The following is a 16,000-nucleotide window of genomic DNA, read 5'->3' on the forward strand; positions in this document are numbered from 1 at the left end:
ACATTCCATGTCAAAAGTTGCTACCAACAAATTGTCTGACCTTGCACATGTCACTGGCTTCAGTTTCCTCATGTGCAAAATGAAGTGGCCAGACTTAATTATCTCCAGGTTCCCTTATACCATTCACAAGGAGAAGACTGGATGCTCACTACTAATTGCTAAGGATGCACTAAGATCTCTAGCTGAAGTTAAGTTCTTCTGGCTTACACATAGAAAAACAATCTTAAATTTCTTTTTTCTAGACCTTTGATTTCACTGATGTTAGGAACTTCTCATGAGGAAACTCCCTTTAACAATGCTGATTGATACCTTCTTAGCAATTTTTGGTCTTATATAGAGAGAAGTCCAGGATACTGAGAGAGTAAGTGACTAACTTACCCAAGGTCACACAGCTAGTATGTGTCAGGGGTAGAATCTGAACCTAGGTCTTCCTGATGCTGAGGCTAGCTTTCTACCTGCTTTACCAGGCTGCCTCATTTTTGTGTGTGAATGTATGTATCACACATACACACCCCAGTGCATCAATTGATCTATGACAGAGGTGGGGAACCTGTAGCCTCGAGGCCATTCAAGTGAGGCCCTTTGACTGAATCCAAACTTCACAGAACAAGTACTTTTATTTAAGGGGGTTTGTTCTGTGAAGTTTGGATTCATTCAAAGGGCCGCACTTGAGGACCTAGAAAGCCACGTGTGGCCTCGAGGCTGCAGGTTCCCCACTTCTGATCTTTGAACTCAGCAATGTGAGTATTCTCTCAAAAAGTAGAGGTTAAAATTAATTCGTCATACCTTTAGATCCCTGGTCAGTCAACAAGTTGGTTGACAAGCATTTATTGAACCCCTGATATCTGCTAGGTGTAGTACTAAGTACTGGAGACCACAAAAGCCTCAATCTATGTTCTCTAGTTCATGGTCTAATGGGGGAAGACACCGTGTAAACCAATGTGCACAAATAAGATATGTACAGGAAAAATTGGAGGTAATCCGTAGAGGAAAGGCACTAGAATTAAGGGGGATTGAAAAGGCTTCTTATGGAAGGAGTTTTAGCTGGGGTCTGAAGGAGGGCAGAGAAATCTAAGATGAAATGAAGGAGGGAGGGAGCCAGGCATGGGAGGAGACAGACTGTGCAAAGGCATGGAGTTAGGGGAAGAACACAAGAAGTGTCACTGTATCACAAAATGTGCAGAGATAATGTATAAAGAGATTAGAAAGGTAGGAAGGGGTTGTGTTTGAATACCCCTCCCCAGAGGATTTTATATTTCAGATTTGATCCTTTAGTTGATAGGGAGCCCCTGGAGTATTTTGAGGAGGGAGCTGCAGGACATGCTGAGATCTGCACTTTAGGAAGATCACTTTAACAGCTGATGGACTGGAGAGGAGAGAGACTTTCAGCAAGGAGACCAACCAGTAAACTGCTGCAATAATTCTGGGGGGGAGGGCATGGCATGTATAGAGAATAATCAATAAATTGATGGTCAGTGGAGATACTAAACGCCTTAAATATCTTTTTGAAAGGGAATAATACCCTTAAAGGAGAAAACAACAATGACTGGTAGACATTTAAATGAGGAGATGGGGTAGAAGTCTTCAGCTCCTCCTGCTGAGAATATTGGTATGATCATAAGATTGAGACACCTCCAGCAATCTGGACACCTAGACCACTCCGGTTGGTTTTCTCCTTCTTGAGCTGGGTTACCCTAAACCCCAATGGAAGGGTACAAGGGTATGAGTTCATTGTTTTGGGACAGAAATTTACCTAAGTTAGATTCTGTTTACTCTCTAAACAGAAGTAGGGTCTCCTAGTGGGGTGGGATCCTGCCTAAGATGGAGGATCATATACCCTGAGGATTAGGGCAGTCTCCTCTATCAACCATGCCCATGCCCTTCAGAGACAGGATGACTGACCTATGTGGGGCTGGTCTCTGAATGAGGAAAGAAAAGCCCAGTTCCTGATTTAATAATTGGCTATTAATATCATAGAAAGCAATAATTTCTCTTGTATTCCAGGCAGCATGCTGAGCACTGGGGATACAGCAAGACGCTGGGTATCTTTTACTGTATTTCTCACTCTAACTGCATGACCTTTCACAACATAATGTGAATATAAATATATGAGAATACAGAGGGACCAATATTTCCTCAGTGTCTCCATGCTTTAGTATTCTGGTGTTATCAGACATTGAGCACCTACCGTGGCACCAGAGATCATGCTAGGCTTTGGGCATACCATGACAAAAGTAAGGCCTGCTTGTCTTCAAGGAGCTTTTATCCTACCCGAGTTAGGTTCACAGATAACTAAATACAGGAAATAAAATAAAAAACAAAAGAATTTGGGGCAATGGGAGGGGAGAGTCAAACTGTGCTTCTTGAAGGAGATGGTACTTGAGATTGGCACAAATAGTAGCTAGGAGTTCCAAGATGCAAAATTGAGGAGAGAGAGCAGTCACAAATGGAATCTGGCCTGTGCAAAGGCCTAGAGGATGGAATGTGGTATACAAGAAGAGAAAGTAGACCTGTTTGTCCAGAATGGAGAAATAATAATATATTATTATATGTAATGTATAATATCTAATATAACACATAGTCATGCTTGGGGGGTGCCTAGTGGGTATAATGGATAGAATACCAGTCATGGAATCAGGAGGACCTGAGTTCAGATCTGGCCTCAGACACTCGCTAGCTGTATGACCCTGGACAAGGCAATCCTGGTTGCCTCAAAAAAAAAAAAGGTCGTACTAGAAAGATCAACCATAGATATAGTTTGTGGAGAGCTTTTAGTTCCAAACAGAATAGTTTGTATTTCACCCTCAAGGGAATGGGGAACCTCTGAAGTTTCTGGAAAGGGGAAATGATGTACCCCAACGCATGCTTTAGAAATCTCAATTTGGCAACTGTGTGAAGAATGAACTGAGAAGGAGGAAACAAAAACAACAGAAGCTACTCCAGGGGTCTAGTGGTTATGTCCTATGAATAAAGAGAGGGGAGAGATAAAATGGGTATTGAAAAGATAGTATTTATAAAATCTGGCAACTGACTGAATAAGGAAGAGTGACAGGGAATGAAAAATTTAGGATCATATCTAGGTCATAGGTTTGAGTAACTGGAAGAATCAGATTTCACTCAGCAGAAATAGGGAAGTTAGGGAAATAAATAGCTTTAGGGAGAAAGTGCCCTTGGGATATCCAGGTAGAGATGTCCAGAAGGCAATTAAAAATTGTTGACTAGATTTGCTGAGAAAGATAGGGTGGTATATAAACTTGGGAGTCATTTTCATAGAGATGACCATAGGTGCTGATGAACTGTAGCAGCAAGGACCCCAGCATACACAGGAGAGCCTGCTGTGCAGGTTCTGAGGTCTGCTTTTCTAAAAGGAAAGCAACTTTTGAGGGGTTAACAATCTACTTTAATCAAGCACATGCTTCATTTACTTAGTTCAGGGGGGAAAGTCAGCACCTTGAACTTCAGAGAAAATACAAACAGAAATTACAAACAGAAAGACCAACAGACAGGGCTTCCAACTGTCTGACCATAAGCAACACATATGTCACAGATCAACAGACAGATCCAAATGTCTGACCATTACATACATACATACATACTTACCAGACAGAGAAGCATCAACACATGGGTTTTCAAAGCCAGGGGCCTCCTTAGCGGCTTCCCAGAGTCTTGTCTGGCCAAACAAACACTTCCAATGAGAAAGCCCCAAAGAAAAACCTCACCTCAAAGTATTTATACACTTTTCAGAGCTGGAGGGCACAACCCTTTGGCCCAGTGCCTCAATAGAAATTAACAAAAGGTATTGAGTTCTACTAATGGGCAGGAAAGATCTTTAACTCTTTCTCCCACCCACCATTAACCTTACATTAACATTACATGATGAGATCACTGAGAGAGAGTGGTGAGAGAAAAGAGAATGAGGCCAAATGTAGCCTTGGACTACACCCTGACCTATTTTTGTACCCAATAACTAGGAGTCTATGGAAATGATTTCTGAATTCATTTTTGATTGCATCATTAAATGACCCTTTGTTCTCTGCAGTTAATATTAAAATAATTTCTTTGGTATACTGGCATTATTTTTCTCTTTTTAGGATTAATCAGGTAAAGGAGCCCAAATGAGTTTATAATGAATGCCAGTAAGCTGCCTTGGCCCTAAGACCAGTTATTTTTTCTTGTCACTTTTTAGTTGTTTCTGACTTTCCTTGACCCCTTGGCAGAGATACTGGAATATAATGTCATTTCCTTCTCTAGCTCATTTTACAGATAAGGAAATTGAGGTTACAGGGTTAAGTGACTTGCCTAGGGTCACACAGTGAGTAAGTGTCCAAGGTCAGATTTAAACTCAAGTCTTTCGGACTCCAGGCCAGAAGCTCAATCTGGTTGGCCACCTGGCTACCTTAAGAGCAGATCCAGGTTTTAAAGACTCAAATTTGTCTTTGTCTTATAAGCTCTGCAGGGGAGACAGTTGCTATTGTTATTTGTTTTATTTTTTTGTTTTACTGATGTGTCACTAAGAGCCCTGAATAATGGAATGCATCTTAGGATGACTCAACAAAATATTTGCTATTGGATTGACATCTCGTGCATAGCACAAAGGCATTGTCAGCGATAGGCAAACACCGAATCAGAAAATCTTGGAATCGGGAGATACCTGAAGGTCTTTTCAGGCCAACCTATAGAGGAACAACTCTCCACTTCATAATATCCCCAACATTCATCCTCTGCTTGAATTCCAGTGAGGGGGAACCCACAACTTCTTCCGGAACAATGATAATGCCTCTTCCCATGACAGTGACTGGTCTTCTAAGGAAATGGAGATGGAATTAAGCACTAAACTACTTTCCTTATAGGAAATCAGTGTACTTCCTTCCACTATCTCCATTCTCCAATCCTAAAAGACATTGATGTCTATTATTATCATTGATATATTTTCCATGGTAAGTAAAAACCCGGGGATGTTGAGAGTCAGCTCAGAGGAGAGTTTCTTATCCTCTTCAGCAGTCTGGCGAAGCCTACGGAACTCTTCTCACAATAATGTTTTTACATATGTAACTTAAAGTACATAGATTATCAAAAGTTATCAAAATATCCTTTTAAAAAGGCTGCAGATCCCATGTTACTCTTACTAGTAGAGTGAGAGTAATCATTTTCAGTACAACAATGCTTCCTTCTTTCATTATGTAGAAATACAAACATCGTACGAAGGGTTATTTTTCAGTCATGGTAACTAGCCCTGATCTGGGTTGGATACCTTGAGGAAGTATTTTGATTTTTTATCTTCAAGGTAAAGTTCACTTAGTAACATAAATGCAAATCCAATTGGCAATACTTAGCTTTGCAGATTCAAATGAAATTTTCTCATTTCTTATGTTCGTACCTTTTAAAATGTATGCCATCATCCACAGGTAGCATGACTTTATAAAGTAATATTTTGTAAAAAACCTCACTTCTTCAGACTGTTTGGGGGAGGCGGTCTGAAATAGTGACAAGTCGGACATATTTAAGGTACACTTTGATTACTTTCATTTATTTATAGAAACTGAAACTAGGCTAACAAAATATCACCAATAGATGTTCTTGAGGACTTGTTTTAATGAATAATTGAGACTTATTTTTGGTTTTAGAAGATGAAGGCTTTTAAAATTCTCTCTTCAGAATTTCATGGGATGCCATAGCTTCTCACAAGCCATAGGTACTAGCCAGGAAAGCATACTATTTGTCTTGGCAGGTGCAACTCACTGGAACAAAAAAGAGCAGAGAGGCCATCCATAAAACCAGCAAGCCAACCTCCCTTCACTTCTCGCCTCCTGGACACATCCAATCATTATTCTGGACTCTCTTTGCTCCTCAAGCTTGGTCTTTGTAAGGTAGAGGATGGAGAGAGAATAGAATTCTGTGTCTTTTGAGGAAATTCCCAAATCAGTGAATTCACAGATCCATTAGAACAGTGGTGTCAAACTCAAATGGAAGTAGAATCTACTAACCCAGGAGTGGGGAACCTGTGACCTCGAGGCGACATGTGGTCCCCTAGGTCCTCAAGTGCAGCCATTGGATCGAATCCAAACTTCACAGAACAAATCCTCTTAATGAAAGGACTTGTTCTGTAAAACTTGGACTCAGTCCAAAAGTCACACCCGAGGACCTAGGCCATGTGTGGTCTCCAGGTTGGCACATTCTCTACCCTTGAACTAAACTATATGCAAGGATCCCTGCACCTGTATTTTGACTTAGAAAACCACATAGTAACTTTATTGATGTTCTGTTGTATTTTTATTTTGTTAAACATTTTCCCTACGTTATAATCTTATAAATCTGCACCGGGTAATTTTGTTGGCTAAAAGTTTGATATTTGCTTATACTTCGTGTTAGAATCCTATTGAAGTAGAAGGAGTTGGCTAAATGGTATTTCTGCTATTTCCCATTGTATCCAAAGTTTTTATACAGCCACAAATAATTTTCTATTGATTTCCTTTGAACTCCTGCCTTTATGTTCCTGTTTAGATCAGTCAGGACTGTAAGCACAGAATCATGGGGAATCAAGACCAATAGGGAAGGGAAAGAGGAATAAGCATTTATATAGTGCCTACTATGTATGAGAAGAGTCTTCTTATATTTCATTTCTACGAAGCAGCAGCATTCTGTATTAAGATTACCTGCAAAATAGTCCATATTCCAAGACTATGGGTTTTGAAATCTGTTTGTACAAATTTCAATATGGTATTCATATATTTTTATGAGCTCTTTTTTGGAAAGAATAAAAACCATTTGAATTCTAACCAAGACCATTCTGCATTCTTTTCTCCAGAAGCATATTTTTCTTGAGAAGAAATACTTCCCCTGTGTATTTGAGAATTTAAGTTAATGAATGAATTAATGAAAAGCATTTTCTAAACGTTTACTGTGTGCCAAGAATTGTGCTGAGGGCTGAGGATATAAATACAAAAATTAGATATTCCCTGCCCTCATGTAGTTCACATTCAGTAAGGAGGGGACAACACATATAAGGGAGTGGTAGCCAGGGAGGAGTGTTACAATATGGAAAAATCAAAGGAATGGTGAGTGGAGTCACAGGGGAATGTAGCAATTCTAGTAGTAATGACAGAATTATCGTTGGTTCCATAGCTGGAAACGGGTGTGGGAGAGGTAATACAAACTCTAAAACATGGTGAATGGTGAGAAGATGACCAGGAAATGAAGTGAAGCATAACCCTGCCTGGCTGAATAGGATAGCATTCCCCACTATGAAATTTTTAACATCATATATTTGTAATTCTATTTTTTTATTTACTTATCTTTTTTTCCTATTTATCCCTAAGCTCTAACATATCATTCATGCACTGTGTAATAAGACTCCATATTCTTTAACTATATGAATCATAAAAGGAGTGTACCATCTCAAATTTATTTGTTTAGCAAGTGAACACTAATAACATTTTGTTTTCAGCTTTCTAATCATGCTACTTACTGTATTCTGCCTTGAATTACAGGATCTTTTTCCTCATGTTTCCTCTTACATCTTGAAGATCTTAAGTTTCTTGTATTTTCTCTCCTTTGCATCCTCTATAGTGCCTAGTACAGTGCACTACATATAGTAGAGTCAGCAAATATTTGTTGATTTGATATATATTATCCATATATTTGCACATATACATGTACACTCATATGTATGTATATGTATATGTATTTGATACATATGTGTATATGTATATTTGAATGAAAGGTGGCACAATGGATACAATGCTGAATCTGGAGTCAGGAAGACTTGAGGTTTAATCTGCCCTTGAATGCGTCCTTTCTTTGTGACCTTGGGCAAGTTACCTAACCTCTGTCTGTCTCATTTTTCCTCAACTGTAAAATATGGGTATACATAGCACTTACTTCACAGGGTTATTGTGACAACCAAATGAGATCCAATATGCAAAGTACTTAGGACAGTGCATGGCATTCAGCAAGTGCTTACTCAGTGCTTGTCCCCTTCCCTTACTCCCCATTTTCCAACTAATAGCCTTGCTAATTTCATGACTGATTCAAAATCTTTAACACTTAATTGTAAGAATTCTGGGTATGGGGATAAAACTTTTTTTCAGTAATAATGAATAGTACTGGTGTTATTGTGCTGAAATAACACCAAGAGAATTGGAAGGATAGCTACTATTATCCTTCCTGCAAAAAACAACTCCTAAGAAAGTCTGTTAAAAGGTTGTGAAGATTTTCTTCCCTAGGCCATTGTATTAATTTCTATTAACTGAGACAGCCTTTGCAGTCAAATACATTCTTCATTTATTTCCCAGAAGCCATTCATAACCCTAATAATGTTGCCATTTGTTCAAGGAGCTAGATTAGATTTCTTACGTTGTATTATTTTGTATTTACTTTTAACACCCCGCCCCAGAACACACTTAATGAGGATGAAAATGGTAACACATCAGAGGCGTCCTTTTTATGTGACCATCAGGAGAGTTTTTTTGTTCAGAGTGAACACAAACTCCCACATAATCATATGGTGATGCATTAAAATTAACATAATTTTTAGCAGCTTTGACAAGCTTAAATGTTTGTCCTGGAATCACTGGCTCTCTGTTTTCTTGTGCCCTCATGCACTCTAGATGAGTGATAAGGTCTATCAGGTCTCTGATTTATTAAAACAAAATGGACCTTTACCTCTTCCATAGTTTTATGTTTATGGTTTACCTGCAAGGAGTTTTAAGAGAAGTATATCAACTGTTGGGCAAAGAATGTCTGGCCAATCTCTTTGGAACAGCCTTGGTTTCTCTGCTGTTACTGGCTCCTTCCTTTGTATTTTTTTCATTGATTTCCTGATATTCTTGACCTTTTGGTCTTTCAGATCCAAGTTTATTATTTAACTCTATAAATTAATTCTTTGGTAGTTGGATTGGCATAGTATTGAATAAGTAAATTAACTTAGGTAATATTGTCATTTTTATTATATTGGTTCAGTCTATTCATGAGCAATTAACATTTTCTAGTTATTTAGAACTGTCTCTATGTGAAGAATGTTTAATTATTGTGTTTGTATAGTCCATGTGTCTTGGCAAACTCCCAAGTATTTTATACTATTTTTGGTATTTTCAAATGGAACTTCTCTTTCTATCTCTTCCTGTTAGGTTTTGTTGGTAATGCAGAGAAATCATATATTATTTTGATGTCAGTCAATATTATGGTATGTTCATCTTCTACAAAAAGCATGACTCGGGCTTAAAATTATGATTTTGAATTCTTTGGGGGAGAGGGATAAAGGATCTCACTGGCCAGAAATGCAGGGGCCACACATAGGCCCAGATCTAGTACTCCTTAGCAGTGAAGCTATAACTGGCTCTGTTTTTTTCAACCTAGGTTAGTTCACCCCTTGTTAGACAGTCTGGTGTCCCCCACCCCCAGATATAGCCTGGTGACCTCCCCTTGGGTGCTCACTATATTGGTACTGGACTGAGTGCAGATATCAATCAGCTTTAACCCATCTCCTGAACTCCAGCAATCCCCCTACCTTAGTCTTCTCAGCAGCAGGAACTTACGAGGGTAAGCCAGGACCTGGCTAAAGTGGAACATTTGAAGGCAATGCCATCAGAGTTCTAGTTTTCCCAGGTCTTAGCAAGCTTGACAGGCTTTTAATATGGGCCTAATTATAAACTTCATATGCACGATCTGAGGACCAGCTTGGCTGAGTTCACAAAGACTTGTGGCCAGATTGACCTGAAGGTGATAGAATTTTTTTTTTTTTTATCATAGTATCTCATGAAGACTATGTACTAAGAAGGGACCATAACCTGTGTTGATGAAAGGAGAACATACACTGTTGAAACCACAGATTCTTTAAGTATTAAAGGATATTATAAAATGGGATTAAATTGACCTTATAAGGTCATTTCAATATGGTCTTTTTCATAATTTCTCAAAGGCAAAACAAACAATAAAACCCAAAAAGTTCCTCAGATTAAAGAAACCATCAGAAAATTACTTGTTCCAATGTTTCCTATTGAACTTTCTAGATTTTAAGTTTCTTCTATCTTATCTATTTCTACATTCCCCAAAGTGCCTAACATAGTGTCTTACATACATGTTTAATGAATGAATGTCTGTATATTTTAATAAACATTTTTCAATTGACTATTTTCTATCCTTGCTTTTTCCCATTGGGGGGTTAGGAGTAGGGGGGAGGGGGAGAGAGAGAAAAAGAGAGCGACAGATAGAGGGAAAAGAGGAAGAGAAGGGGAAGGGGGAGAGAAGCATCCTAGTAACAAATATGCATCATCAAGGAAAAAAATTACTGAATTAACCACGTCCAGAAATTCGTGTCGTTTCATCTCTTGTATCTACTACCTGTCAGGCAGAAGATGGGTGGAATATTTTCATCAGTCAGTCAGTTGGCATTTTTTTAAAAAATCTCCTAGACCTCTGGGTTATGGTTAATCATTGCGTGGATTAGAGTTCTTAAATCTTTCAAAGTTATCTTTCTTTTTAATGTTATTATTTTATAAATTGTTTTCCTAGTTATGTTCACCTCCCATTACATCATTTTGTGGAACCTTGCCAGATTTCTCTAAAACTGCCCCTTTCTTTATTTCTGACAGCACAATAGTATTTCATTATATATATATATATATATATATATACACCTTCATTTGTGCTTCTGTTTCCCAAATGAGGGGTAAATCCTTCTTGACCACTTCTCTGCTTCTTCAAAAAGAGTGATTATAATTTTTTTTTTGTATATGTAGGTTCTTCTCCTTTTTCCTTGACTTCTTTGAGGAATAGGCATGGTAGTGCTATTACTGAACCAAAAAATATTATTCATAATGTAGTGATTGGCGGGGAGGATGGCATATTGGTTCTCAGTTGATTTCTAGAATGGCTAGAATGTGCATATACATATTATTGTCTGTGTGTCTGTGCATATACACACACACACACATATACAAATATACACATAAAGGGTGGTGCAGAAAACTGGTGCCCCAGTTTTAAGAGTATTGGAAGATGAAACATAAAAAGCACATATCTTCCAAAATAGTAACATTGTCAATTTCAGGATTAGGCCTACCTTATAATCATCCCTAATTTGAGTCAAGATTGGTATATTTTAACCTGTTTTTGTAATGACTTTCTAGGGATGAAAAGAAATTTGTGAACCGATACTGGAAAGAAGTCCGAGTTGGAGATTTTGTTCAGCTTCGATGTAACGAGATCATACCTGCAGATATATTGCTGCTTTCTTCGAGTGACCCTGATGGTCTCTGTCACATCGAAACTGCCAACCTGGATGGAGAAACCAATCTGAAACAGCGGCAGGTGGTGAGGGAATTTTTAGAGCTGGTAAGTAAGTATGTTGTACTTAAAAGGGAAGACAGTAATTATTGGCGTAACTCGGTTGATGTGATTGGTATACACTTCATAGTTTCCAAAGCATTTTTCTCATATATCCTGTTAATTTAAATTCAAAGTCAATCCTTCCCTGTTCATATACGTATACAACATATAGATAGATATGTAGATAGATAGATGGATAGATAGATAGATAGATCGATAGATCGATAGATATAAATATACATATACACATGTATGGGGGAGAGAATGAGAGAGACATCATGTCAGTATCACACACAGGATTTGGAGATCTACTTGATGTTGAAAATAGTAATCTTTTATATGTTAGAAGTCCACTCATGTATATGTCTGCCTATATATATATGTGTATGTATAAGTTTGTGTGTGAATCATATACATTGCAATTGCCCTATAATACAGGCAAAGAAAATATTATCTCCATTTTTCAGACATAGAAAGTGAGATAAGGCAGCAGCATGGTGCCACAGATAGAGCTCTGGGTCTAAAGTCAGGAAGACCTGAATTCAAATCCATTCTCAACTTTCTAGCAGTGTGATCCTGGGAGAGTCACTTAATCTCTGTTTTCCTCAGTTTCCTCAAATGTAAAATAAGAATAACGGCACCTACCTCTTGGCATTGTTATAATAAACAAATGAAATAATATTTGTAAAGCACTTAGCACAGTGCTTGTCACATAATAGGCACAATGCATACGTACATATACATATATATACTATACATATACAATAGTATAAGATGATATATAATAATGTATAATAATAACATATACACATATATATGTGTGTATGCATGTGTGTATTATAGGCTAAATATTCTAGGTATTATATTTGGTGAGGTTAAGTGACTTTCTCCAGGACACACAGTTAATAAGCTACAGCACCATTGCCAGAATCCAGGTCTTTTGACTTTTAGACAATTTTTTCCATATATAACATTAGATTTCTCAATAAAAGAAAGTTCCAGAAATCCCTGGAATTACATAGAGTAAGTTTCAGATGTGTCACAGAGACTAGAACCATGGTGTTTCAAACCCATGTTCTATAATGGCAATACCAAACTACCCAACGGGGTTCCTGTGCCTTCTTATTTGTGACTGGAACAATATCTTCCAGGATCTTTTACATGTAGACTAAGCTAATTTTGTTGCTGATGTTTTTCCGCCTAGAAGACAAGAAACCTGTGCTTGAGATTTGATTGGCCCAGATGACTAAGGCTTTGGTGGTTGATGTGGCTTCCTGGCCATATCAGCATAAAAGAGTCCAGCTCGTGAGAAGTAGTGCCTCTCAGACTTGCTAGTGTCCCACTGCAATGAGCCTACTGACTTGAGCAGACAGGTTTCTGTATTGGGGGAGGGGATGAATAGGATAGAAAGGGGGTAGCCTCTATCCAAACCAATATTACAGCCTTGCTAAGTATCCTTTTTACACTCTAGCCAAGTACGCTTCTTTCTGTTAACTGCTGGATAGTTTTTAAGTATCTTATGTCATTATTTCCTTCCAATTTCATTCCAAACCTGAATTAGGAGTCAGGCCCAAGGTTTAACCTATGACAGCATTATATGCACGAATTAATAATAATAAGTAACATTCACATTTTGGTGTAAAGGTTGTAAAACACTTTACAGAATCTCACTCAAACTTCACAGCAGCCCTAGAAGGCAGATACTAGAGATGAAGAAACAAAGACATAGAATGGTTAAATGACATCCACAGGCATGCATAAATATCAGATAGAGGACTTGAACCTAGGCCTTCTTGGATGCCCAAGCTAGTACTCCAGTCTTTACATCATGTTTCCTCCTCCCTGCAAGTCATTATCAGCACATATTCCCTTTCTTAGTTTGGGAAATCAGAATCCATTGCTTTCATGGAGTCTGCATACTTAGTTCTCCCTTTGAAACAACAGAGGGGCAGCTAGGTGGCGCAGTGAATAGAGTGCCAGTTCTAGAGTTGGAAAAACTCATCTTCCTGAGTTCAAATCTGGCCTCAGGCACTTACAAACTGGGTGACCTTGGGCAAGTTACTTTACCCCGTCTGCCTCAGTTTCCTCATCTGTAGAGTGAGCTGGAGAAGGAAATGACAAACCCCTCTAGTATCTCTGCCAAGAAAACCCCAAAAGAGATGACAGAGTCAGATAAGACTGAAAAAAGACCAAACAGCAAAAATTGAAGCAATAAGGTCTTGGAGAGGAAGATCCCCCTTCTGTGGATTATTGTATACCAACCACTAACTCTTCCCACTCAGTAAATTCTTCCTGATTCATATTCGCTGAAGCATCACTTTGGAAAATAAGGGAAGCAAGATCTAAAAGGAAGAAAATATGTCCTGCTCAAGTGGGATGGGCGCAGTTTCTCCTTATGGATTTGTTTGTTTCCGACTTTCTAAGAAGTAGGTCATTAGTTGTGATCCTTTACTTTTTTGTTGCCATCACCATGTTCCATCATGGGCAAGGGGAAGAACATTGTCCACTTCTGGCAAATGAATTGCAATAAACAGAAAAATAAGGAGAGTAACCATGACCTAACACCCTTCACTAGTAAATAAGCTTTGAACCAGATCTAGAAGTGATTTGAAACACAGAACTCTCTCAGTGGTTTTTAATCTCAGGTTCAAGATAGAGCAATAGTCTTCCCCACCCCCCTCACTCTCCTTAACCCACTTCTGTCTTATGCTTGTGTAAAAATGCACACTTGGCAACCCTGGATAGCTGCGATGTGATGGTATTGAAGCAGTTTGGGGAAGTGCCCACTAGGAAAATGGGTTGTGGTTAATATTTTGTTTAATTGCAGATCAAGAGCGTTGTTGGTCTTTGTGAAGATGAATGACAGAAAGACTTCATTCTGAGCCCAGGGCAGGCAGCCCCCAATGTACTAGTGAGTTGTGGTGCAAAAGTTTGCTTATGAAGTTGGTTGTTTTGAATTCAGAGCACATATTCCCATAGAACCAAGGTTATAAATGGTCATTAGGCCCCCAGGCCAGTGATCAAAAGCTTTCATTGTTGAGTTATTTTCATGTGTCCAACTCTTTGTGATGCCATTTGGGATTTTTTTTTGGAATAGCTTGCCATTTCCTTCTCAAACTCATTATACAGATGAGGAAATTGAGGCAAACAGGGTTAGGTGACTTTCCCAGGGTCACACAGCTACTAAGCGTCTGATGCCAGATTTGAACTCAGGAAGATGAGTCTTCTTGTCTCCAGGCCCAGCAATCTATCCCCTGCACCATTTAGCTGCCTAGACAATAAGCTTCTTTATCCTTTAATGTAACTAATAGTACTGGCCCAAAGTTTGAATTCTGGAAGCAGGGAGTCATGAGGTGTAGAAAGGAGAAGTAAAGACAGTATGTTCCTTCTTGCAGGGGGTGGACTCTGTTCTTGGAAAATCTTTGAAATAGGTAGTTGGTCTTTTTTACTATTAACATTAATAAGTAGCATTTATTTATATAGTGCCAACTATATACCAGGTACCATGCTAAACACTTTACAAATATTATCTCATGTCACTCCCTTTCTTCTCTTCTATTGTGGGGCCTCTCTGTAGGTTCCACCCCCAACTCTAAGACTGTTACGTTTCCCAAACCCCCACACTGTGTAGATTCCTCATCAGGCCTGCCCTGGCCTCCTGTGCTCCAAAATTATTAACTTCTTTTATTTCCTTCTCCACTCCTTCCCTCAAACCCCCACCCTTGCAAAAAAAATAAAATAAAAACACCCTAAATTATTCAGTATATCTATATTTAATTAGGGATTAGGAAGAACGTAAGCTATTGAACTAATTTGCACTAATGTGCCAATGACTGGTCATGCCATACCCTCCCAGAGGCATTTGTATGTTTAAAAGAGCAATGGAACACAGATCCAGACTTGGAATGGATCTCATGTTCCTTAAGCCAGATGAATCTTTAAGTGGTATTACTTCTGATGGCACAGCAAAGCAAAGCCCCAAATTTAAATGGTGAGGGAAAAGATCTTATTAGAAGTAGTTTGAAAGGCAGTATATTTTTTTATGCACAAAGGGGTCATACCTGATTTCATTGGCATAAGGAATTCCTGGTGGGGATATTCTCTTTACTAAAGTACGTGGCATCTCCTCTGTGGTTTAGAATTTTAAATTCTTGCCTAGGGGCACTAAATACAAATGACTTCACATAGCCAATGTGTCTCATAGGTGAGACCTGAACTCAGATCTTGACTCAGAGGCCTTCTTTGTCCACTGCGTTATGCAACATAATGTAACGTAAACAGCACTCAACTGGGACATTGTCATCTGGGCTCTACCACTTATTAGCAGTGTGATCTTTGCCAAGTTCACTTTTCTTGATTGATATGTTCAGTTTGGTTATTTCATTTGTATCTGACTTTTTGTGACCCCATTTGGGGTTTTCTTTGCAAATATACTGGAGTGGTTTGCCTTTTCCTTCTCTAGCTCATTTTACAGATGAGGAAACTAAGGTAAACAGGGTAAAGTGCTCATGGTTACACAGCTGAAGCCAGATTTGAATGCAGGAAAATAAATCTTCCTGACCCCAGGCCTGGCATTGTGTTCACTAAACCACTTAGCTGCCCATTTTGAAGTATAGACTTCACATCTATCCTCTTGCAGTATATGAGATATCTCAATTTTCCTGTGTATAAAATG

The 16,000-nt window shown here is 38.6% G+C and overlaps 1 protein-coding gene across 1 annotated transcript in view; it reads left to right on the forward strand.

The window, feature by feature from the left end:
- ATP10A (ATPase phospholipid transporting 10A (putative)) overlaps positions 1–16,000 on the forward strand; it is a 262,912-nt gene that overhangs the window by 108,084 nt on the left and 138,828 nt on the right. Inside the window, exon 2 of the mRNA XM_072614584.1 lies at positions 11,127–11,331. Coding sequence (XP_072470685.1) covers positions 11,127–11,331 — 205 coding nt within the window. The remainder of the gene's footprint in view (positions 1–11,126; positions 11,332–16,000) is intronic.

Source organism: Notamacropus eugenii, chromosome 5, assembly GCF_028372415.1.
Source record: "Notamacropus eugenii isolate mMacEug1 chromosome 5, mMacEug1.pri_v2, whole genome shotgun sequence".
NCBI lineage: Eukaryota > Metazoa > Chordata > Mammalia > Diprotodontia > Macropodidae > Notamacropus > Notamacropus eugenii.